The 26300-nt window shown below is 40.5% G+C and overlaps 1 protein-coding gene across 4 annotated transcripts in view; it reads left to right on the plus strand.

Annotated features, from left to right (window-relative positions):
• The window catches only part of LOC111144288 (DIS3 like 3'-5' exoribonuclease 2), a 359800-nt gene that overhangs the window by 114334 nt on the left and 219166 nt on the right, over window positions 1-26300 (plus strand). For 3 of the 4 annotated variants that reach the window (XM_022498710.1, XM_022498559.1, XM_022498640.1), the window contains exon 6: window positions 20986-21220. In XM_022498710.1, the coding sequence (XP_022354418.1) occupies window positions 20986-21220 (235 nt within the window). Of the gene's footprint in view, window positions 1-20985; window positions 21221-26300 lie in introns of those variants that run through there. The other variant, XM_022498777.1, reaches the window with a different exon arrangement.

The raw sequence follows: 26300 nt of genomic DNA on the forward strand, positions 1-26300 counted from the left end.
TTTTTATAATTTTTTTTTATATTTTTATATATATTTATATTTTTTTTTATTTATATTTTATTTTTTTTTTTTTTTTTTTTTAAGATTTATTTATCTGTTTGAGAGAGAGAGAGTGCATGCCAGAGGAGGGACAGAGGGTCTCAAGCAGACTCCACGCTAAATATGGAGCCCAGTGCAGGGCTCAGTCTCATAACTCTGAGATCACGACTTGAGCTGGAACCTAGAGTTGGTTAACCAACTGAGCCACCCAGGTGTCCCTTAAATCTTATTTTAAAAGATGATGCAACTCGAGCATGTTTCAAGTGAAAAGTAACGTGACATGCTTCAAGTGTTGAACATCAAAGCCAGAACCTCACTTCTAGAGGTCTCTAGTTTTGTGTCCATTTCCTCATATCACCAACCTTTTGGAATCCAGAGGCTGTAAGTGCATGTCATTTAGTGGATGCAGTTTGGGTTAGGATGGAGGGTGTTGAAAGTGGGTGACTTTCTCTAGAGCTATAGGATGATATTGAGGTGGTAGGAAGTATGGTAGAAAAATTAATTTAATTATAAATGTGTACTGTACCTGTCCTTATGTGGTGCATTGGGATGCCCTTGTCACAGATTTTCTTTGATTTGGGTATCTACTGCCTGGAAATGGCTTCCTACTGTTCCAAGTTTTCTAAGGCTCACTGTGGTTTACAACCTTCCTTCTGCTTGAATTGATATGAAGTTAGATAATGTTCTTACTTTTCCTGCATGTGGAAACAGGACTTGGGCTCCATCTGTATATGGATTAATGGGTATAAAGCCAGGCTGAGATCAAATCACTGATCACAGATAATCTTTGGGGTGAAGTATCCACAGATTGAAATTCTAAGTGGTTCAAGAAAGCATTTGCAAAATTAAATGTAGTAGTTATGACAGTTGAGTGCATGTAAACGTGTTTGATACATAAAACATTTTTATTCATGCCTATTTTTAAAAATAGCTTTATAACTTAAGACTTTTTCTTTTTTAGATCTCTGATTCTGAGTTCATAGTATTGTATTTTGGAAAAGCCAAAAATATTAAATAGTGCTTCTAGGGTAAAGTTATCTGTCAGTATTTCCATTATAAAATACAATTTTAAGGGGTTTAGAAGTCAGCTGTAAAAATTTGTTCTTGGCTGATACTTTGTATACAAAAATTTCTGCCCAGGATAATTTTCAGAAGAATTTTTTAGTGGCATAAACTGTGAGGTTATATGGCCGAACTAGCTTACATTGAACTCATTTTTTATGCTTCTATCAAGGTAGGGGAAAGATGACAGCTTTTAAAACGATTCAAATAAAACAATATGAAAATTGTATTTCCAGCCTCGTGCTCTTAGAAAATTGTTGGTTTAAAAAAATGTTAGCATCAGAAGACTCACCACTGGCTTAAGTATCAAAAATAATAGTACCACCAAAATCAGCATAAGTCCAAAGTTTAAATGACTTTAGAATAACTCTTTTAAGACCAGATTTTAGCAGCTGATTTTTGAAGGCTGTATCTGGGGCTGCTCATTTTGTAACCCCAAAGGAATTCTGTTGGGCCCCTCTTGTTGAAATATAGCTTGTTTGTTACCTGGGCTTAGCTATCTGCAAAGCAAGGAAGGAAGTGCTAATGGGAGAGCAAAGACATGTTTCTTGCATGATTGGAGAACTACCCAGTGGAGCTAGAGAACTTCTTGTTAATGTAGCTTTGTTCCTAAAGCTTTGCGCAAGTCTTAGCTTGAAAAGACTCACTGCAATGTAGATAAGCTCCTTGCTTTTATACTATTGTGAACACTCATGCACATAGAGTTTTGCACTTTACAGCCTGTGGCCAGGTTTCTTTTTTTATTCTTTTCTACTTCTTCAAAGTTAAATCTCATAAGCAGATTACCTCCAGGGATAATTTTGTATGTGGCAACCAGACCGGTCTCAGGGTTCACAATAGCTTCCTCTGTTGTGTCAGCTTCTGAACCATGGATATGTAGTTCATGGGCATAGAATCCACAAGGGCACATTTGAGGTCTTGTTGGATTTGGAATGAAGCATGACTTTATGTGAAATATGAATTAGAAATTGGAAATTGTATTGGAGTTGTTCAGAAATTCAGTCTTCATGGTAGGGAAGGAACTACTTCGTTAGTGAAAGACAACCCCCCACCGTTGTAAAGTAATGATGATGCTGTACACCGTATTTCTGGCCAAATAAAGTGAAAAGAACAACAGTGCTTTAGTTTTTACTCTTAAAGAAAACAACGTCCTTAGACAAATGTATTTTTTAAAATCAAGTCAGTGTTTATTCAAAGATCTTGGGAAATTTGCTTTAGATTCTTAGAGTCATCTTGCCTACCTGTTTGGGGGACTCCGGTCCTGGGTGTGCTGGAGGTAGAAAAAGCCTGCCTTGTTTCAGAGATTGAGACATGTTGCTTCTTCCAGAGTCATCTCTGCTGAGAAGCCTTCTCTAGCCTTGCCTGGTTCAGTTTTATGTAGTTTATTATAGGGAGAGATAGGCACTCCTGTTGTCATGACCCACCCGTGTGGAAGTGATAGTGGGAGTCTTAAAGGGACAGAAGGGTGCTACCATACTATCCAGCAAATGTTTGAATTCACAGTTCCTGAAAAGTGGGTATGTTTAGTATATAGATCTCTTTAGGAAAGAGCAGATTGTGTAATTTCCAAGAGGCATAATCTGTTACTATCATTATTTTATTCCATTTGCCCCAGATTTGGCCAATAGAAGCTCCCAAGTTGGCTTCTGTATCATTTTTGACATGTTCTCATCCTTCTTTGAACACTTCTTTATTTTCTGGAGATGCTCCAGCCTCATCTTTCCCTGCTTGTGCCATGGAATCAGCTGTTTTGTAGGAAGTCCTTATTCCTTTTAGTAGAGAAATCCAGATGCTCCCAAGTCCTCTCCATGAACAGAGCTAGGAAGTATATGTGTGTGTATACTTTCATCTGTCTCTCTGTCTACCCACCAACCTATCTTGGGGAAAACTGAGTTCACACTGATAGTTCCAACACCACAGGGTTCCTTAGAGTTTCCCCCTTTCCATATTTGCGACTCCTTCTACTAGTGAGAAACATGATTCTTATTGTCCACATTGTATTTACTTTTTTGCTCATCCCGTTTGTAACCAGTATGCTGATGTTACTGGCCTGCTCTTCCACGAGGTCACCCTTCTTGCTGGGCACGCTGTTGGGCTCCTGCCTCCTCACTCGGGCCCTGGATTCTCCACTGTTTTACCACATTATTTATTATTTTTTAAAAGATTTTATTTTTATTTATTTGACAGAGATCACGAGTAGGCAGAGAGGCAGGCAGAGGGAAAGGAGGAAGCAGGCTCCCCGCTGAGCAGAGAGCCCGATGGAGGGCTCGATCCCAGGACCCTGGGATCATGACCTGAGCCTAAGGCAGAGGCTTTAACCCACTGAGACACCCAGGCACCCCTTACATGTTATTTTTGAGCATGGGTGGGAGTTAGAGCTTTTCTGCATGGAATTGTATAACCGGTTGATCAGTGGCAGTCAGTGTACAAAACCTCAGTTCTATTGTGTTTGGAGTGTTATATATCATTTCTATATTGATATCTGCCTCAAGGGTTAGCTTTCTTTTTTTAAGCATCAGATTGAGAAAAAAGAAACGAGTTCTGCATTTGTGTTTATACGCACATGCATTTTAGACTACATCTGAATGACATTCGGGCTTCTCTCTAGCAAGAAAGAGCTTAATCTTCCTTTGTGGATTTTGTGTATGTGTGGGTATGGTGGTGGAAGTGGTGGGAGGCTCTCATACTTGTCTGCTTATTATTCCTCCAACATGCCGACTTCCTGGACTTTTTACATACCATTTTTTCCTCAATGTTGTCCTCTTGACCTGTGCTGTTCTCACCATCTTTTATATGCCCTTCCTTGGTCATGTCAGCAGGAAGTAGTCATTCCCTTTCACTGCCCAGTGTTTATGCCGTTTGAATGATGTATGCTTTTGGTTACAGATATTTGGGGATGCGCCTTGTGGGTCCTACTTATTTCCAGGTGTCAGTAGCCTGGTACGAGTGAGGATATCTTTGAGTGTTTTGTTAACTATTAAGTTATCACCTCTTTGTTAAGGAGGGGTTATTTAATGCCTAGTAGATGCCTTTTAACATATGAAATTTTAATAAAGGTTTATTGGATTTCAGATTTTGGCGGAATGAAAAATATTTGATATCAGTTGATTGCCTTGGCTCATACTTTCCGTGTTTTAATTGAGTTTTTGCTCCCTGGTGCATATAGATGCTAAGCTTGTTTGGCTTGGGTACAAAGGAGATTTATTTGGTTCACATGTCTACATACAGTCAAATTCTCCGTTTTTAGCATTCAGTTCTATGAATTTTAAAAGCTGTGTAGATTTGTGTAACCTCTACCATAGTCAAGATAGAAAGCAGTCCCATCATACCCCAGATTCCCTTGCAACCCTTTTTAGTCTACTTACTCTTTCCCCACAGCCCTTCCAATCATGAATCTGTTTTATGTCCCTATGGAATTTGCCTTTTGTAGAAATGTCAAATAAATGGAATTATTTTGAGTCTGGCCTTTTTCTCTTAGCATAAGGCACTTGAGACTGTCCCTGTTGTTCAGTGTTGTTGAATACTGTTCCCCTGTCTAGATGACCCAGAGTTTGTTTACCCATCCACCAGTTGAAGGACAATTGGATCATTTTCATTTTTTTGACCTTTAAGAATGAAATTTCTGTGACCACTGCTGTACATGTCTTTGTATGGACGCATGTTTTTATTTCTCTTGGTTAAAGAAATAGAATCACTGGATCATACAGTAAGTGAGTCTTTTTTTTTTTTTTTTAAGATTTATTTATTTATTTATTTGACAGAGAGAGAGAGAGAGAGATCGATCTATCGATCACAAGTAGTCAGAGCAGCAGGCAGAGAGAGAGAGAGTGGGAAGCAGGCTCCCTGCTGAGCAGAGAGCCCGATGTGGGGCTTGATCCCAGGACCCTGAGATCATGACTGGAGCTGAAGGCAGAGGCTTAACCCCCTGAGCCACCCAGGTGCCCCATTGTGTTTGTCTTTATAAGAAGCCATGAAGCTCTTTTCCAGGGTAGTTGTACCATTTTTTACTCCTATTAAAAATGTATAAGAGGGGCACCTGGGTGGCTCAGTGGGTTAAGCCTCTGCCTTCAGCTCAGGTCATGATCTCAGGGTCCTGGGATCGAGTCCCACATCGGGCTCTCTGTTCTGCAGGGAGTCTGCTTCCTCTTCTCTCTCTCTCTCTGCTTGCCTCTCTGCCCACTTGTGATCTCTCTCTGTCAAATAAATAAAATCTTTAAAAAAAAATGTATAAGAGAATCTGTTTCTCTATATCCTTAGCAGGGCATAGTAGTATAGTTTTAAACCATTCTGATGAGCCCATAGGAGTATAGATTTTTGTTGTTGCAGTTGTTTGTTATCTCTTGTTTTGCATCTCCTGACAACAAAATGAAGCTTGAACAGTTTTTGGTGTGTGTTCATTGGCCATTTACATATACTGATAGTCTTTCCTAAAGTATCTGTGCTAGTCTCTTACCCAGTTATTAAATTGGTTTATCTTTGCATTAATGAATTAAGACTTTACAGAAGGTAAGTGAAAGTCCTTTGAAAAAATAAAGTCCTTTGACATTTATAATTGTTGTTTTTATATATATTTGTGTAGTTGTTTTATTCTTATTTGTTAAAATTTCTACGACTGGGGATTTGTTCATTTCTCCCGCTACTTTTGTCAGTTTTTTGCTTCATCCAGTTTGAGGCATTTTTATTAGGTGCATATACATTTAGAAACATTCTATTTGACTAATGCATTGGCTCTTTTATTAACAAAAATTCCTCCTTGACCCCTGTAATACTTTTTTAAAATAATTGACTCTGATATTAATATAACTACTTCAGCTTTATGAGAATGTTTTCAAAGAAATGGAGATGAATATTAAAAAGGTTTCTCATAGAGTGGGAGGGAGAAATGAAATAGTGTTGGGGGGGGGCATTACCTGGTAAGCAAAGCCCTCAAGGCGAGAAATAGTATTCAAAGCTAGATCGCTATGTCCGTGGCTTCAGGTGTAAAGAAGGAAAGGATAGTTGCAGATACAAGTAGATTTTTGGAGTTTAAATCTACTTTAAAAAATCTAGCAGTAGGGGGGCGCCTGGGTGGCTCAGTGGGTTAAGCCACTGCCTTCGGCTCGGGTCATGATCTCAGAGTCCTGGGATCGAGCCCCGCATCGGGCTCTCTGCTCAGCGGGGAGCCTGCTTCCTCCTCTCTCTCTGCCTGCCTCTCTGCCTGCTTGTGATCTCTCTCTGTCAAATAAATAAATAAAATCTTTAAAAAAAAGAAAAAAAAAATCTAGCAGTAGGTACAGAGTTTATGTGCCAGCAAGCACTAGTCAGAGAAACGCGGTTTCAGTTTTTATTGATAATAAGGTGGTAGTTCAGAAGTTGGTCGACTTTTTAGATGATTGTGTTTAATCTACTAGTAGTAAACTGTCTGTATGGAACATCATTAGGCTCTTGGGTTGTACCCCTTACATTATTAATGTTCTGAATCTCCCTTGCTCTGAGAAATTTTCATTGTATACTCGTGGTTTTCTGAAATGACCTGCAAATTGAGCTTATTTTTCAGTGAGGTCCAGGATATTGAAGTATGTCAAGGATGTGAAATCCATTTTGCTGGAGATTGCTGTGATATGAAGGAATCTGAGGTCAGATACTGTAGCTGTGTCTATACATGTAAAAATTTTAAATACAAATAATCTTTATTTGACATGTACTCTATATTCTTGACCATGTTGTTTAAACTTTTGGGGTATTTTCTTTCCTGCATGATGTTACATCCCTGCTTTGATTTCATACCAAAAATTGTTACGGTTCTGAAATGGGAATGATCCTTGATTCAGGGAAACAGTTGGAAATGATATCAGTAGGCTTCTGTGAAAAAATATAGATAATTGTTGTTTTTAAAAAAAGAGAGAGACTTACTTTGAACATTCCTTTCTTTCTTGTCTTTTTTTTTTTTTTTTTTTTTTAAAGGAGGCTCCATGCCCAGCGTGGAGCCTACCATGGTGCTTAAACTCATGACCCTGAGATCAAGACCTGAGCTGAGATCCAGAGCCAGATGCTTAACTGACTGAGCCATCTAAGTACCCCATACTTCGAGCATTTCTAAGGAGACTTTAGCTTTATTATTTACTAGTATTGAGAAATTGGTCACATTCCTCATACAGGGATGTGTTGGTCTAGTCCACCTCCTTGTCCTAGTCATTGATTCACGACTGGGCAGGCAGCCCAAATCAAGCCCAGCAGGGTATTCCTGGGACCATTTGCAGAGCACCTGTGTAAGAATTGCTCCCTTGGGGCGCCTGGGTGGCTCAGTGGGTTAAAGCCTCTGCCTTCGGCTCAGGTCATGGTCCCAGTGTGCTGGGATCGAGCCCCACATCGGGCTCTCTGCTCTGCAGGGAGCGTGCTTCCACCTCTCTCTCTATCTGTCTGCCTCTCTGCCTACTTGTGATCTCTGTCTGTCAAATAAATAAATAAAATCTTTAAAAAAAAAAAAAAAAAAAAGAATTGCTCCCTTTTTTCCCCCTAGGATATAATTCCAAATCTACTGGAATCCCTCTTTATACTACGAGGAGGAGGCTGCCCTGATAATGGAGCTAATATTGAGGACATCTGATCACACACACACACACACACACACACACTCTACATTGAGTATGTTTTAGAGACTTAGGTCAAAAATATAGTAAAGATTCAGAGTCAAAAGAAAGCAATCCCTCGGTACAGAGTTACATGTACCCGTATACATTCTTTCACTAAATCTCAGTGGCCATTCCTTCCGTGGACTCTGTTCTTGGAAGGTCTTTCATCCAGTTCTGTCTTTCTTGGGAACTCTTCCTTAGGGTCTGCTTTCCCAGATTTGCTTCTATCCAGTTTCTTGCCTGGCTTCTCTTTATTTGTGTCTGAGCTTCAGAACTTGGGGTGACATTCTGCCAAATTCTGTTCCTTATCTCTCTGCTCACTTCTGGCATCAGAATATTTCAAACGTTGCTACTGAGATTACTCTAGCGGGATTCTACTGTGTTTTATGAACTGTGTCTCCTCAAAGGAGAAGCATATTTGCTTCTTTCTGTTCTAGGTGACTAGGTCCACAGGCTTGGTGGTACCAGAGTTGGGTTGTGGTTGGTTAGTTGCTTGCGGTAGCCATACAGAAGTGAGGGGACGTGTCACAGGACACCCATAATTCTGTTTCAAGTCCCGTGATCTCTTAGGACCAATGTCCAGAGACCCTAAGCCCTGACTAGTCAGACTTCTGCTCTCTTCCTCTCCTGCAATCTAAGCCTGGTCTGCACAGCCTGCTCTATATGCTCCTTGACAGATAACAGGTCATTTCTGCAAGAGCACTTTTCCCTTTTTTTCTTAAAATATTTAAAACAAAATTGAACCATTTTTAAAGGGGGTTGTATTAGTTTCCTTACTGCAGTCACGGATAAATAGAGGAAGACAGTTCCTGCTGTTCTGAGTTGCTAGAAACCTGTTTTTGAGTTGTGATCTAAGTGAGGAAAGATGTTGCTGTGGCCCATGAATGGTGTATAATAGAAGGGATTTGCAGGTAAGATAAAAATGGTCTAAAGAGGTCAGTGGACATTCAAAAGGTCTTTGAATGGTAAGCCCCAAAACAGAGAATTAGTTTCTTTAGAGAAGGAAAATCCATGGAAAATTTTTGAATAAGAAGGTAACTTAATGAGATTTTTTTGTTTGCTTCTGGAAATGTGTAGGATGCATCATGAGAATATCATGGAATTTGTAGAGATAGAAGAGCACTTGTAAAAAGACAAGTGAAGTATTTGTTGAAACAGTATATTCAGCAATAGGGAAGAGTCAGTGTGGTTGTGAAGTTCTGAGTTTACAAGGCCTGGAAGAAAGTGGTAGTGGTGTTGGAAAAAAAACGAATAGGAAAGAGGAATGCTTTGAGGGGAAAGACCAGAGTGGTTTTGATGTTTTGAGTTTAAGGTGATAGTAACACATTAAGATGGGATCATGTGGGAGGCATTATATTAGGTACCATAGTAAGTGCTGGAATGTAATAGTGAGCAAACAGGCCAAGTCTTTGTCTTTGTGGAGCTTGTGTCTCACTGGGAAGGATATAATGATGTGAATAAAATACTGTGTGTAGCATGCTCAATAGTGTTTAGTACTAAAGGAAAATATGGAAGAGAGATCTATGTTTTGGGGATAGGGTTGAGATTTTATTTTTTAAAGACTTATATATTTCTTTTAGAGAAGAGAGGGCATGAGCGGGAGGGGCCCAGGGAGAGGGAGAGAGAACCTCAAGCAGACTCCACACTGAGGGCAGGGCTGGGTGTGAGGCTCCATCTCATGACCGTGAGACCATGACCTGAGCCAAAACCCAGAGTTGGATGCTTAACCAGCTGCACCACCCAGGCCCCCTTGGGGTTGAGATTTTAAGTAGGGCAACCAAAGAGGACTTCCTCGGGAAGGTGACTTTGGGTAAAAATGGGAAGAAGTGAGGGAGCTATGGTTGTGGAGATCTTCGGGAACAACAAATATGTGTCTGCCGTATTCAAGGAATAGCAAAGAGCAGAAGCAGAGAGTAGCTGGGGTGAGATCAGAGGGCTCACGGGGTGGGAGTATGGGTCAGGGAGGGCCTGTGCATCAGCCAGGATTTGAGTTTTAGCTCTGATGGCAATGGGCAGCCTTGGAGTGTTTAGAGCAAAGTATTTGACATGATAGGGCTTACATTTCATAGGCTCACTCTGCTGGGTTGGAACAGACGGAAAGGGTGAGAGTAGAAGCAGGGAGACCCCTTACGAGACTGTTACCTATACTCAAGTGAGAGGTGGTAGGGCCTGAGCTGGGGGTGGTGGTGGTGATAGCCATGGAGATAGAGTTGATAGGATGAGCTAATGGATGTGATGGTGTGTGTGTGTATGTGTGTGTGTGTGAGAGAGAGAGAGAGAGGAAGGAATTGATTGATTGAAAAAGATAAAGAATTTTTTGCCTGAGTAACCAGTAGAATGGAAATAGTTTGTTCTGTTCTTGTAAACTAAATAAAAAGGTACTTTTGAATGAACTACCTTAGGCAAACAAAGTTCCCAATAACACGTATGCCTTTAAGAATGTCTATAATATGTCTTTAAAATGATATGTCCATGGTCATACTTTATAATGAAAGAAGCTTATTGGCAAGCCTTGTCAAGAACTCCCTGTGGAAATATCAATTGCTTTTCTTGGCTCCAGCGTATTTCCTGAACCGTGTATTATACTGTGTCCCAAGCGTGCCATTAAGGGATTTGAAAGTTTGTTAAAACATGTGTGGCAAGTGAGTGCTGTCATTTAAGCCCAGCCAGAGCAGCCAAAAAATGAAAAGTAGCTCCCAGGTAGACTTCATGACATGCATTAGCTCTGAATCAGAGGCTCAGGTAGTAGGAAAGGCAGGGCATTATGTCCTTACACAAAGCCTTCAGCTGACACTGTCGGGTAAGCAGCCCTTAGGGCAGAAAGCGGGTGTAGACATAAGTATATGTAAATATTTTGGAAAAGCTTGTTATACCAAGTTGATAGCAACCCCTGCCCCCGGGGAGTGTTATAGAATTTATTTGCTTGGAACAGAAGTTTCCAGTGCTAATATGGACTTGCTCATTTTTATAAGAGGTAACATAGCACTTTTCAAAGATGGCTTTTATGTTTAAGGAAGGGTTTTTCTTTATCAGTAAATGGGAAAACTATGAAATGTTTCATGCTTGGAATTTGGGTAGGCCAGCATGATGAAAATGCTACTTGGCACTTGTATTTAGGTTTCCACTGGACTTGTTTCATTAGAGGAATTCTTTCTGTTTCTCCCTAGTTTTGAAATACATCATATTAATTATAAAAGGAAGGGAAGGAGACATCTAATCCATATCAGACAGTTGGTGAAGTGACTAGTTTCTTGATTCTGGTGAGTTTCAGTTGTACTTTGCAGATGATGTGGTTGTACCCTTCTGAGGGATGGATTAGTACCTCACAACTCTTTAGCAATTCGGAATTACCCTTGGAGGCTATGCCCAGATCTGGGCTTCCTCTTTTTTATCTAGGCATTTGTGCTTTTTCTTGCTTAAGCTATTGTTTTCAAATTGGGGCATGAAGTTTATGGTTATATTGAAACTGGAATTGTAATTTAGGTACGAAGGCCTAGAATTATTTTAGAAAAGTGCATTTACTTAAATGTCTTGCAGATTTACTCATTTGCTTTTGTATTTTTATTTATTTATTTTATTTTTTCGGTGTTCCAAGAGTCATTGTTTATGCACCACACCCAGTGCTCCATGGGATATATATTTATATTTGCTTCTTATGGTGATAAGTTTCACCTGTGTTAAAGTAACTGATGACTTTGGCCTGGTTTACAGACAAGTGCGTTCACGGAGGGTGATGCAATATCATGTAGGCAGGCATCTGAATTTAGTTGCCTCTTGCTGCGTGGTAGTTATTTTATTTATTTCTTGTCATTTTTTTAAAAGAATGCTTCTTTTATAATTGATTCAAGTTTTTCTTATTCTCTTTGGAAGAAAAGGAAATGAATATTGAGCATGTTTTAAATGCCAAGTACCTTAGAATCCTCAGGGGAGTATAAGAAATGAATGTGACACGGTTTGCTGTTTGATGGAAGTGAGAAATATGCAAACAAATAAATGGAATATAGCCTGATCAAGAAATCTCAGAGTGAAAGAATAGTTAAGGAATAACAGCAGAACAAAGGAAAGAAATAGAACATTTCTTAAGAGAGGGAGATTACTCAGAGAAGCATTCATCCAAGAGTTGGATCTTGAATTTTGAGGATTTTCTGGCTGGCAAAAGATGTAGAGGCATTTCATGCAATGGATGTTAGTGGTGGGAACTGTATGTGCAGAAGATGACTCTGAATCCATTGGCGGGAAATCGTCTATAGGCGTGTCCAGGACTAAGGGCACTGGATGTAGAACCCTAGATCTGTGTGCCTGTCACAGCTCTGCCATTTAGGAGCTATTTTTTTCTCTTTAAGATGGACATAATTACTCTTCTGCCTATCACTCAGGTCATTGTGTGGATCAAATCAGTTGATATGCGAAATGCACAGGGAAGGTTGTGCATGAAGAATACGAGGAGTGGTGGCACACATGAGTGGCTTGTTGTTTAAGCATCTGACTCAGCTCAGGTCTTGATCTCAGGGTTGGGAGTTCAAGCCTGATGTTGGGCTCCATGTTGGGCTTGGAGCCTTTCTAAAAAAAAAGAAAAAAAGAAAGAGCATGAAGAGTCACAATAAAAGCTTTGGTGTTTAACATATTCATAATTATTTTTAAATTTTCCCTGCTTCACTAACTCATGTTTCCTGTTGAGCCCTCTTTAAATGAGTCTTTTTTGGGGCACCTGGGTGGCTCAGTCAGTTAAGCATCTGTCTCAGCTCAGGCCAGGATGCCAGGGTCCTGGGATAGAGTCTCACATCAGGCTCCCCGCTCAGCTTCTCTCTCTGACCCTCTCTTCTGCTTCTCTCTCTCTCTCTCTCAAAAATAAATAAATTTAAAACAATCTTTAAAAAAAAAAATGAGTCTTTTCTCATGGTTCTGTTCTCAGCTTCTCTTTTCAGTTGACACTTGGCCCTGGGACACCTTTGCTTAATTGTCTTCCCACTGTGTTTAGCTCCCTAAGCTTTCAGTTTCTGCCTCCCAGGACACTCTTCCGATCTCCACACCTGCATTTCTGGCCATCACCTGGATGTTCCTCACCACCTTGAACTTTTGCGGTTTAAAGACTAGATTTGTTCTCCCTTAGACAAATATTAAACTCCAGACACCTGTGCAAAGTTTTTCCATAAATTCTCAGTTCCGTAATAACCTTATAATGTTGGATACTCATGTCCTAATTTTAAAGATAATAAAATAGATTCAAAGAGATTAAATAACTTTCCCTAAGTGCTGTCGCTAGTAAGTGACAGAGTTGTGATGCAAGCTCAGTTGTGTTGACTAGCGTTCCTCTTTTTATCACTTTTTCCTACTTCCCCACTTCATTAACTTTATGGTGAAGACCAGGCTCATTAAATTGGCATTTGGGGCTCTTCGAATCTGCTCCTTCATCCTTCTTTCTCACTCACTACACTCTTACTCTCACTCTTAACATTGTCACCTTTACTTGCCTTTACTAAAGGAGAATTTACATTTTCTTATCTCCTCTCCTTTGTACAAATACCCTTTCCCAATTTTGTCTTCTCTTTCTTCATGGGTTTACCTGTCAAAATCCGGAGGGAGGCAGGACAGCATATTGGTGTAAGTCTGCGCAGGAATCGAGTGCATCTGTTTTTCTACTTCACTAGACAGTTTACATTCAGACCAGCAGTGCAATGTTGTACATTCTTGCTAACATTTGGTATTGTCTGGATTTTTAGTTTTTGCCTATCTGTAGGTTTATAGTAATATCTCATTATAGTTTTAATATGCATTTCTCTGATGACTAAGGAGGCTGAGCACTTTCCTGTCTTTATTGGCTATTAGGCTATTTGATAAAGTGCCTTTAACCCTTTTACCCATTTCTCTGTTGGATTGTCTATCTCTCACTGAGCTGTGGGAGTTTTTTATATATTCTGGATATGAAACACATCTATGGCTTATCTTTAAAATTTCTTTTAGGGGCACCTGGGTGGCTTAATTGGTTAAGCAACTGCCCTTGGCTCAGGTCAGGATTCCTGAGTTCTGGGAGCCCGAGTCAGGCTCCCTGCTCAGCCAGGAATCTGTTTCTCCCTCTCTCTCTACCCTTCCCCTGCCTGCTCGCAGATAAAGAAACAAAGTCTTAAATTCTGCCAGGCATTTAGAGTAGTGTGTTCCTTAGCCATTTTCCACTTACTTAGGGTCTCTGATTCAGCAAACATTCTTGTCTTTGAAGTAGGGGAATTCTACAACGCATTTTGTCATTTCTTTGCTAGCACAGGGGTTATATTTTTCTTAAAGTACAGAAGTCAAGCTACACGCACCCTCCTTTTCCGAAAGGTGTGTCTCCTTTTCCAAAAGGTGTGTCTCCTCTCATGCTCTCTGAACTCAAGATTCTGGGCTTAGGCCTCTACCCTATTCCTTTCAATGGTAAGCTTCTTGTAGCCTCCCCTTAATTTCATCGTAATGGTTGTCAGTTTCCTCCCTGATACTGCTGAAAAGGCCAGATTACTGCTCCCCATCCCCCAGAGCATAAGGATTATAGCCTAATGGAGAAAGGGGATCATCTTGTCCTCTCCTTGCACTGCCACACCACTCTGTCACCCAATTTCACGTTCTGAAAGGAGACAATAGGTAGATGACAGACTTGGTAAAATTAACTGAAGGGTATATCTGAAAAACATTTCTGTGTGTATGTGTATGTGCATTTGTGTTTGGAAGGGAGGAGTTAAGGAAATCAAAATTAGTATTGTAGAGTGCTGTTATTTTTTGAGCATTTTTGTACCTTCAAGTAACACTTCCATTTCATATTTCTATGCCCCAGTTGATGTCTGCTTATATTTCCTTTGTTTATTTTCATTAGCAAGGTTTATGTGATGTTCATCCTATCCTGTTCATAGAACAAGACTGAGAGTGACAAAGTTCTGTGTGACCCAGCAATTTGCTTCCCTCACTAATCCGTTTCTGTCCTGTCCTCTAGAGACTAGACTAAACCTCCAAGGGACAATAACCCCAGGGGCAGCACGCACTCGGAATAATAGGTGCAGTCAGCTGCCTCACTCTCAGGTCTGTGGAGGAACCCAGAGGAATTTTTAAAAGTCCTCAGTTAACAGGTCAGTAATAAATCCTTTTCCTCAGGCCCCCCTCCTTTCACTCTGAGCCCAGAGCTCTAAAATACCAACTGACCTGACCGGGTGGCCTTCAGCACCAGAACCTTGACTGTCCTTTCTTGTGCTTTATTGTGGAATATTTTCTTTCTATTTATAGATGTGCATTTTTCTGTGGAGGAAGGGTTTATAGCTTTCCTTGGATTCTCAGAGGTGTCTGCTAAACTTCAGAGTTGAGACCCCCTGAACTGGACTTCTCAACATTTTCAAGGTCAATCCCATAGAAGAAGACCTCTCACTTCACCGAGCTGTGGATAACTGAGCTACTGGTTTCTAACCCACATACTCCTGTGTCTGAAAATTGTTCTGAACGTTCTTTTGCATTCCGCTTGTCTTTTACACTAATTCTTTAGCCCATTTATCCACCTATTTATTTATCAAATATGGAGCACCTAGATTGATTATACAAGTTGCATAAGATACAACTGGTGAGCGTGTAGTGTTAACAGATGAGGTAAATCCTGTACGTAGATAACACGAATAACGATGAAGAAATTGTGAAGTGCAGAGAAGGCATACATATGGATTGCTTTGGGACTTCAGAAGAGGGAGCAACTTACTCTTGTCTGGGGCAGGTAGTGGAGGCTGGGGAGGAACTGGGGAGATTGTGCAGTGGACTCTGGGTTATAGAAGATCCAAGCCAACTGGACGTGGTCTTGAGAGACAGGTTTCAGACATGTGGAGATGTTGGATGCACTGTGCTGCCTCCGGTTCTTCGTTCACTCAAATGAGATCGAGTATACTGGATGTCAGCTCTGGCCTTGCTCACTTCTTGGAGTCTGTAGTTTATCTGAGAAGATAGACCCTGAACAAGTTATTTCCTAATTAATGGTTATATTCATTTATTTAACATATATTTGAGTAGCTACTAAATGTACTCTTGGAATATAACGGTGACTAAAATAGCCACCGTGCTTTTGAAACCTACATTCTATTTGGGAGACAGAAAGTACGTAAGTGTGTAATGTATTATTAGGTAGGGGTAAGAACAGTGACAAAAAATGAAGCAGGGTAAGAGGATAGAGTAGTGACAGCTAGGTGGGGCTGTTTCAGTTCATGTGATCAGGAAAGGCCTCTCTGAGAGAAGGATATTTGGGGTGAGACCTGAACAAAATGAAGGGATCTAGCCTTAAGAATAGCCAGGCACAGAGTTTTCCAGATTGAGGGAATAGCAACAGAAGAACCTCAGGATGGAAGATTTTAGTATTCTAGAAATAACAAGAAGATTTCTAGATTGGAGGGTAATTTGCAAAGGAAAAAGTTATAGCAAATGAGAATGGAACAATAATATGGGCCTGATTTGACAAGGCCTTGTGGGTGGTGATGGAATGATGTTGGGAAGCCACTGAGAGAATGACATGATCTGATTTATGTTTAAAAGATCACTCTAGCTGCTTTGGTCCAAAATGGAAATCGGGAGACGGGTTATCTCAGCAAGGAGATAGAGGTTGGTTGTGCAGTATTAGTGCAAATGGTAAGAAGAAATATTTAAAGGAAGGGCCAGTGGGCTCTTCTGATGGATTGGATGTGGGGCATGAGAAGAAGATGCCATAGTTTGGTGCCATCTGCTGAGAAAGCAGGTGCTGGGAGAGGAGTGCGTTCTGGGGGGAGGAACGGTTCTCTTGTTCCAGGTGCCAACTGACATCCAAAGGAAGATGTAAAGTAGGCAGTTGGATAGGAGTCTGGCATTCAGGGGAATGGTTGATGCTAGGCATTTAATTTTGAGAGTTAATAGGCTACAGAGAGATTTAAAGCCCTGAGACGGGATGAAGTCACCTGGTGAGTGAGTGTAAATGGGTCCTCTCCCTGGTGTTATTTAACATGCTCCTATGATCCAGTTTCAGATCAGATTCAAGTTCAGTTTGGGGGAAAGTACTTCATGGATAGTGTTATGGACTTACTATTATCGTCCATCAGGAAGCACTATGTTTCTTTCTCTTCTTAAGTATTACCACTCTGGTCCATTTATTATAAAACTCCATCCCCATCAGGTTATGAATTAGCTGGCTTTAGCAACCATTAATGATCATTTCCTGAATCCATTATTTCCATAGGGATGGCAAACTGGTGATACCGGAAGTCTTTCCTTCTTTCTCAATTAGCTGAAACTCTTCAGTAAAGAAGATCTTTACCTCCTCAACTATGTGGTTAACCTGAGGTATGGTTGGTACAGGAAAGGTAGGATAAATGCTTGGAATTTTCTAAGGTTGACCAGAGCTTTTTCACGGCGATTCTTGAGTTTTTTCAATAAGACCTTAGAAGCCTTTAATAGCTTCCGTGTTTTCCTGGTATGACACGATATTCCAGGTTTGTCTTATCTATTTCCTGCTCCAGACTTGAATTAGCCATTTCTCTAAGGGTCCTGCAACCCTCACTCTTAACCAGTGTGTGGTATGGAGTAGTTGTAAAATGACTTTTGTATCCTGTGGTCTTATGGTGATCTTTTTTTCTCAGAATATATTTCTGTTCTTGTGTGTACTGGTGTAACAAAATAGAATGAATGTACTTTTAAAATGCAATGTATTTATATATATGTGTATGTGTATATATATATATATATATTTTTTTTTTTTTTTAGAAAGGGTGCAGGGAAGGGCAGAAGGAAAGGGAGAGATAGAATCTTAGAATCGTGGCGCCTGATGTGGGGTTTCATCCCATGATATGAGCTGACATCAGGAGTCCAATGCTTTACTGACAGAGCCACCCAGGCACTCCAATTTATATGTGAATTACACAGTTTTAAATGACTTGATTTATTCGTTAACTCCTGCTTCCTTACATTTTTTAATTTTGTAACTCAAAGGTGAATTTAGTGCCAAAAATAAGAATTCTTTTTTTAAATGATTTTATTTATTTATTTGACAGAGAGAGAGAGATCACAAGTAGGCAGAGAGGCAGGCAGAGAGAGAGGGGGAAGCAGGCTCCCTGCTGAGCAGAGAGCCAGATGTGGGGCTCAATCCCAGGACACTGAGACCATGACCTGAGCCAAAGGCAGAGGCTTAACCCACTGAGCCACCCAGGCACCTTGAAAAATACTAATTCTTGAATATAATTAATCTAAACCATGGAGATTATCATGAATTCAGAACTGGGATGGTTTTAAAGATTTTATTTATTTATTTGTCAGAGAAGGAGAGAGAGAGCAAGCACAGGCAGACAGAATGGCAGGCAGAGGCAGAGGGAGAAGCAGGCTTCCTGCCGAGCAAGGAGCCCAGTGTGGGACTTGATCCCAGGACACTGGGATCATGACCTGAGCCGAAGGCAGCTGCTTAACCAACTGAGCCACCCAGGCATCCCAGAACTGGGCTGGTTTTAAAATGTGCTATACAGTTAGGCTTGGTGTACTCTGGTTATTGCTGTCCCCTGCTCTCCTCTTCCTTTTGACTTTTATTTGAACTTTTTATCTGTGAGCCATAGCATAATTCTTACTAAGTAGCAGAATCATGGTGATTACAGAATTCTTGTTATATCTTACACACACATATATATATATGCATATGGAGAAAGACTACTTTTCACTGTAGGGTAGTTGAGCATTCAAATTTGACAATGTCAGAATTCTGGTTTCCCCTTGTACGATTTTCTCCATGGCCTATAGGAACCAAATCTTTGTGAAACTATTAATGGGAGAAATAAATACATAATGGAAACTGAAAGCATGGACCCTTTGCGTAACATCTTTCCGGAAGACTACTTGTTACCTGTGAGTCTAACTCTAGCACACTAGGCTTTCTCCTTCAGCCCCAGTCCCACCTCTTCTCTCTGCGAGAAGTTGTGCGTGGGAATGACATAGAAAAAACAAAAGCGGTGATCACCATGCTTTAGACACAGAGGGTGCACGTATACCTCCTGCCTGTGCTTTGGGCTATTTTTAAAAAAATATATTTAAAAAACATATATTTAAAAAAATATGTTATATATATATTTTTTAAAGATTTTATTTATTTATTTGACACACAGAGAAATCACAAGTAGGCAGAGAGGCAGGCAGAGAGAGAGGGGGAAGCAGGCTCCCCGCTGAGCAGAGAGCCCGACACAGGGCTCGATCCCAGGACCCTGAGATCATGACCTGAGCCATAGGCAGAGGCTTAATCCACTGAGCCACCCAAGCGCCCAAAGATTTTATGTATTTATTTGAGAGAGAGGACAAGGCGGGGAAGGGACAACAGACTCTCCACTGAGTGAGATGCCTGATACCGACCTCGATCCCAGGACCCTGAGATCAAGACCTGAGCCAGAGTCAGATGCTTAACTGGCTGAGCCATCCGGTGCCCCATGCTTTGGGCTATTCTGACAATGCCCAAGGTGTGTGTTCGTTCTTCAAGGATGGTCGGGGCAGATGAATTTGCCAGGCACATTTAAGGACATTGACTAGGTTTGCTGATTTGAGTGATGTCAAATTCTTTTTCTTTCCTAACTTGTCATTGAATTCTCTATTTTTGAATGATCTCTTTTGGGTCAGGCATGAAAATAAACTTTTGTGACAAGGCAGAAATGCACAGAGGAGAGCTGGGTTTTATGATTGTATTATAATTTAAAGACCAACTGTGGCTTCCCTCTTCCCTGAGGGAATCTTTTTGGCGATTTCTGGCCTAGCCAGTTGAATTTTTTTTCTTTTACTGTCAAAGAAAAGGAACCTTCAACCTTCTCATAATGAAAGAGTGATCAGATGAATGAATGGATGTGACAAGAGTCAAAACATGGCAAGAGTTGAAAGAAAATTTCATTATATATATTCAGAAATTGGGAATCAAGTTTCAAAAAAATGTTATTAAAAGGCACAGTTTTACTCTGAAAAATTAACTGCTGTCTACAAGTTTTTCTGTTTCCACATTTTCATGAAGTCACTTTTTTAAAAACTTGGTAATATATTTTTAGAATCTTTAGAATGCCTTTGTAATATTTTACTTTGATTTTCTGGGTGAATATAATATTCATTGTCTGGGGATGGTTATGTTAATTGAAATCTGTGGTGTGAAAATGTCTTGGGAAAGATTTCTTTCAGTAATTTTTTCTGCCTTGTATAAGATAAAGATCCTTTGCTAAAGGATCTTTGTGTGGTCTGATTCGAATGGTAATCTGGCTTGTTGAAGCCGGGCATCTGTCTTGAAACTTCAAGGTTAAACTCAGAAGAATGTTAGACCTCTCAAAATTAAACCCATAGAGAAACTGCTAGAGAAATCCATAGAAATCAAATGCCATAGAAATCAGAGTACGGACATATGACTTATGTGACAAACTCACTAAGTGGGTTAGTATCTAGACTCTTCTCATATTTGCTTTACTCTTTTTTTAATTGAAAATATTTGTCATATTATATAATGCTTCATTCTTAGTGTTCATATAAATATCCATCAGTTGTGTGCTTTCTATACCGATTTCAAGCCTCAAAATGGAGAATTAAGGGCTTCTATTTTTTTTTTTTTTAAAGATTTTATTTATTTATTTGTCAGAGAGAGAGAGAGGGAGAGAGAGCAAGCACAGGCAGACAGAATGGCAGGCAGAGGCAGAGGGAGAAGCAGGCTCCCTGATGAGCAAGGAGCCCGATGTGGGACTCGATCCCAGGACACTGGGATCATGACCTGAGCCGAAGGCAGCTGCTTAACCAACTGAGCCACCCAGGCGTCCCAGGGCTTCTATTTTTAATGAGAACATTTAAAAACGCTTATTTACATTTAATTTTGTTTTTTCCATTTCATCATTCTCTGTGGTTTCACATGGAGTGCAGTAACATACTCTGCTGAGTTTTATCCCCTCTGAACATACTCTCTCATCCATGTGATGTACGCTTATGAAGCAGCTTAGTACTTGTGGTATTCAGGGCCTCTGGGGGAGAGTGGATAAACAACAGGTAGGTACATCAGAAAAATGGGGAGTAGAGATGGCATTCATCTTGGGCATCTTGAGGAGCTGACGGCCACTCTGGCAGTGCTGGATTGGTCGTCTCCATAAAGTTGTCTGTGCAGCTGGAAAATGAATATTATTTTTCAAACTACATGGTGAGTCACCATTGCCTTGAGCTTCTGAATGTGCATTTTTCCCTTAGGAAAGAAAAATGAGAAGAGAAAAATCTGTTATTTCCCGTTCTTCCCTCCAGTGATTTAGCAGAACTTTTCTATTTTCTTCAGGTAATTAAACCAGAGAGCAATGACAAAGAAACAGAAGGTGCCTATGAATTAGATCTCCCCGAGGAGCTCTGTGGAAGCCATCTCCTGCAGCAGCCCGTGAAAGGCTATAATGACAGTCCTGATGTCATTATAGAGGCTCAGTTTGAAGACAGCGACTCAGAAGATGGACATGGCAACACACAGAATGTTCTGGTTGATGGTGTCAAGAAACCCTCAGTTTGTGTTCATGACAAAGGTGAGTGCTGGATTGCTGTCTGACATTTTTACTAACCTGATTGGTTTAAGGATTGGGATTCTCTTTGTGCTACAGACTTAATCACACAGTGCGGTTGGGACCTTCCCAACCTCTAACCAGTGGCAGCTGTTAGGAAGGGGGGATCTTTGACCCTTTCTGGCTGCGGGCTCTCAGGAGGGGCAGGAGATGCTGCTGGTGGCTCCTGTGGCCAGCAGGTGCTCTTTGTCCTTCCCTAATAGATCTTGAGTTGTGTTGATAGCTGACCTTGACATTTCCTGTGATGAGTGCAATCCACCCCTGTAGCTGACAGGAACAGAATTAAACTGATCTTTCAAATCCAAAAAAGCACTTCACTTTACCCTGGATTTTGCTTTAATTCAGTACATTTTAAAAGTATTTTCCATCGTAGGTGGCGGGAATGGATCACCTTAAATTTGACAAGTAAATTATCTTTACAAAGTGTTTCGATTTTAAACCTTGAAAAAAGGCCAGTCTTACTGTCTCTGATCAGATCTAAGCTATGTGTCCTCTGGATGCAGAAGACATGGGCAAGGAGCTACGACCAAGGGCCCTAGCTGACCACGCACGGGAAAACCAAAGTAGCCGTGAAAATTGGAACATTTTAATGTATAGATTGCTAAGAAGTTTTAAGTGCAGGGAGTATATTTTCCAGCCAAATTGAGTTTTATCTGTACTCTCACATGGAAACGATTGACCTAGCTAGGCTGGCTAGATTATGAGCTTTTTCAATCAGGAAGAAGTTTCTGATACTGTCCCCTTGAAAGACTAGAAGAAATGCCAGAAGATGAGTAAGAGAGGATGTCCTGTGGACACACTGTGATAGGGACAGGTGGGCATGCCTCACTGACATCCTGAAGTAAGCTAGAGGTGATTTAGAGCAAGTGACTGCATACGGATCCCTCTGTTTCTTCACTGCTGATAAGGTAGTGACCTGGGGTGGTGAGCATCTTCTGAAAACATGGGTCACTTTTTGGTGCCAAGTACTCCTCATTAGAAGGAATTTCCAACTGTGAAATTCTTTTTGAATGAAGAGACTACTGCTTCATCAGTGGCCCTCCAGGTACGCTGACCTGAGGCACTCAGGTTCCTTTTGTTTTGTGGCCTGCTTAACTAGTGATTTCACTGTTCCAGGCTCGGCCAATATCAGTTGGATGTTATTCCTTGAAATTTCATTCCTCTCATGTTTTCTCTTTCTTCCTTTAAAAGCAGTGGGATATGTGACCCTCTTCTGAGAGTGCGTTTATATTATCATGGCGTCACTATTGTGAATGATGTTTTCTCTGTGAGAAGAGAGGGAAAGAACCAGGACCCTATGTAGCCAGATCCTCTGGCAACAAGATCGTGCAGGACAAAGGGAGGGAGATCTCACAGAACAAAACCAGGCAAAGGAGCACTTTAAAACTTACACAGTATTTGGCCCAAAACTGCTTCATGGAAACCTAGCTCTGGTGTTCGGACTTAATGGACCTCAGGAACCTCTGTTCCCCTGGGCTCCCAAACTGAAGGGATTAGATTCCCTGATTTCTTGTTAGTGGTTGGTACCAATACAAGGGCAAGGAAATATTGATGGATGGGAGGGATGACAGAATTGATACTGGAGTGGATACTGATAATCTGCTTTGCTCTTTGCTCTTTGGGAAATTTTGATGCCAGACCTGCTCTTGGTTTGTTCTCTGTTGTAATTCCCCTCCTTCTCTCTTACAAGTGAATATCATCGAGTCCCTTGCATGTCCACTGTATGCATGTTTTTTTCTTACTCTTTTTATGGTCTTCCTATTTTACTGTTGTTTATATTCCTTCCTTACTAGGCCTGACTGAGGGAACAGCCTTAGTCCTTTCCTCAGTTTGCGGTACAAATTTCTCTTTCCTGCTAGCCTCTAAATGGAGAGTTTGTGAAACCACATGGCTGTTTCTCATTTCTTGCCCTCTTGATATTTAGGAAAATGGCAATTTGTTCTTTTAAAAATTATGGTGTTTTTAGGATATTTCAACCCACTTCTCTTCTCTGGATGATATAAAATCTGGTTACAGTTAGGATGTTGGTACTTTTTGCACCATTTAAGGTTTTGAAATTTGTTATTGAAACAAACCATAACCTTAAGAACATCATAAACTTTTCCTAAGACTTCTAGAAAGGTTCTTTGCTTTGTGTCGTATTTGCAAATAGTTATTAATCATAGTGGTGTTCCAGTAGGATTTCACACTGGTGTTCCAATGAGTGTTTTTATTTATTTTTGTTTCAGTATCATGTTTTACCTAAAGCAAACCTTACTTTTTGCATGTGTATGCATTATGTATCCCTCTTTGCCCAGGAAACATTCTTCTTTATCCCATAACTATGTTTCTCTGGTAAGTGAGGTAACCCCAGGGTCTGCAACCACTACCTGTTGTTACGTTAAGAGAAAAGTTTCTCTGGGCACCTGAGGCCTAGCCAGTAGTTTCTTCTAGGAAGACAGCCTGGATCTGCACCATCCTCAGCCCCTGAGAGAGAGTGGGCCCAAGACCCAGGTCCCTTTCGCAGGCCCAGCCCCGCAGGTTCCTGAGGCCGAGCTTTTGCCATAGTCCAGGCAGCAGTGTTGTTGTCAACACAGAAACCTGCCATCTGGGTAGAGATTGGGGACGGCCCAAATCAGTTTTTTTGGTATCGGAAAATTTGGTTATTGGTTGCCTGGTTAACAAACGCCAGAGGATGAAAATCATGATGGTGACATGGTGCTGAATGTGGCTCTCCTCTTTCATCATCAGGAACTTTAGGAGCATTTTTGGCCTCTGAATCTTGGGCATGATGACCTTCTGAGGTTGTGATGTACATTTCCTGTTCTCTGTCCTAGCTAGGTCTCCCAGAGATCTTATTCAGTTTTTGGGTCTGGAGATAAGCTTCCACTAGGACCCTGATGACAGTGGAGTCCGGGACCCTTTCACTTCTCCCTTCTGTCTCCTGGCCGCCTCCGGCTCTTCTCTGAAGGAAGAATCTGTGTGAAATCTAACTGCTTCTTCTGAGGCCTGCCCAGGTCAGCTCCAGGATGAGGATGAGACTTTTTCCCTCACTTAAGGTTATCTCCTTCCGTGATGGTCCTGCTCAGTGTCCGTGTTTATGTTCTCTTCCCTTGGATGAAAAGTGACTGCATTTCCCTTTGGCTAAGAAAAGCAGACCCATATGATTTTTTCTCTTGTGATACTTATAGGCTACTTAAATCCCAAGAACCCTTTCTCCTGACCATTGTTTCTTAGAGCTCAATTTCTTCTGTTTCCAGATACTGAAATCAAATCTTCCCTAAATGGTGATTAGTACAACAAGAAGAGAGTTATATTTGCTTCAGAAATTATATTAAACATTAAATACATAGGAATTTCCTATCAACCACAGTTTTCGGAAAATGTTTTGAATTGTCATTTAAAAAAAGGTAAAGCCAACTCACTTCCCACCCCGGAATCCCATCATTTATAAAACAACATGCTCAAATGTCAATGTCCATAAAGTTGGGAAACCTGAAAACATATCAACGAATGAATTCAGGTTCCAACAGAACATGGTGCTTTACAGCTACTGGCTTGTTTTTCATAGTTCCCGATATTTTCAGAAAAATAATAATAAATTTGGTCCCTCAAAAAAGGAAAAGGTAAAGCCATGTCCAGACCTTTGGGAGTAGGGGGCAGTGGAATTTTGATTTCCGTGTCCTTTTAGACTGAGTGGCCAATGCAGTCACATCAGGTGTGATTCAGGTAGAGGTATTTGGTCAGGACCTACAGTGTCTAAGGCCCAGAGCCTGTGCTAGACTGGCCATTTCTCCCTGTGAAATCCCCCAAAGAAATACATGCACAAAGGACAAAGTAAGGCAGAGGAACAGTTCTTTATTGACCGAGGCTTTGACCCAAGCCAGAATGATGACGTCAGTCCAGCTTCCACTAGGAAGCCCAAGGCTTCTTACATCTTCTCATTCTTGCCAACAGCTAGAATAATCTAGCTTTCTCATTTTTGTATTCTAGTTTAAGTTCTGTAAATTGCCTTTTCATAGCATTTGCCCATTGTTCTATCAGGGTTACTGTTCTCTTGTTGGTTTGCAGGAATTTCTTATCTATTCTCTATAATAATCCCATTTCCATATTTGGAATTATAAATCTCTTTTCCCATTCTGCAGTTAGTCATTTTCACATTATCATTGTCTGCGGTGTCTTTTATTGAACAAAAGTCTTTAGTTTTAATGGGATAAAAATTAGTTATATACTTTATGGGTTTTTAAGTTTTTCCCTATTCTTAGTTCAAATAGGTATTCTCCCACGTAATCTTTTGTTAATGCTACAGTTTTGCCTTTTGCTTAAGCTTACAATGCGTATTCTTTTTTGATTGAGATTATTATCTGGTTTCTCTCTAAATCTATTTCTGATGTTGAACCATCCTAAAAATTTAAGGGTAGCCTCAAAAAAAGAGTTATTTATTTATTTTGGGAGAGCAAGAGAGTGCACAGTGGAAGGAAGGACAGTAGGAAAATTTACTGACCATGGAGCTGGATGCAGGGCTCAGTGTGAGCCCTGCGGTCATGACCTGAGCTGAAATCAAGAGTTGGGTGCTTTACTGACTGCTTCACCCAGGTGCCCAACAATTGGGGAAAGTTAAATTTAGACTATATATTAGATGACATTTTGGAATTACTGTTAATTTTCTTATGTATAATAATGGTATTGAAGATATATAAGAGAATATCCTTGTTCTTAGGGAATTACTAACCAAAGTGCTTGGGGTGAAGTATCTTGATGTCTTTAACTTACTCTTATATGGGTTAGAAAAGCAAAAGAAAACTGTGTGTGTGCACATGTGTGCATCCCATGGGGGAGAAAGCAGATATAGTAAAATGTTAACACTTAGTGACTTAATAGGTATTTGTAATATCACTCTTTCAACTTCTTAGTAGACTTAAAAAATCAGTCAGCAAAACAAAGAGGCAACCCATGGAATGGGAGAAGATATTTGCAAATGACAGTACAGACAAAAGGTTGTTATCCAGGATCTATAAAGAACTCCTCAAACTCAACACACACAAAACATAATCATATCAAAAAA

Source organism: Enhydra lutris, unplaced genomic scaffold (genome assembly GCF_002288905.1).
Source record: "Enhydra lutris kenyoni isolate GAN:26980312 unplaced genomic scaffold, ASM228890v2 scaffoldscaffold1, whole genome shotgun sequence".
NCBI classification, from domain to species: Eukaryota; Metazoa; Chordata; class Mammalia; order Carnivora; family Mustelidae; genus Enhydra; species Enhydra lutris.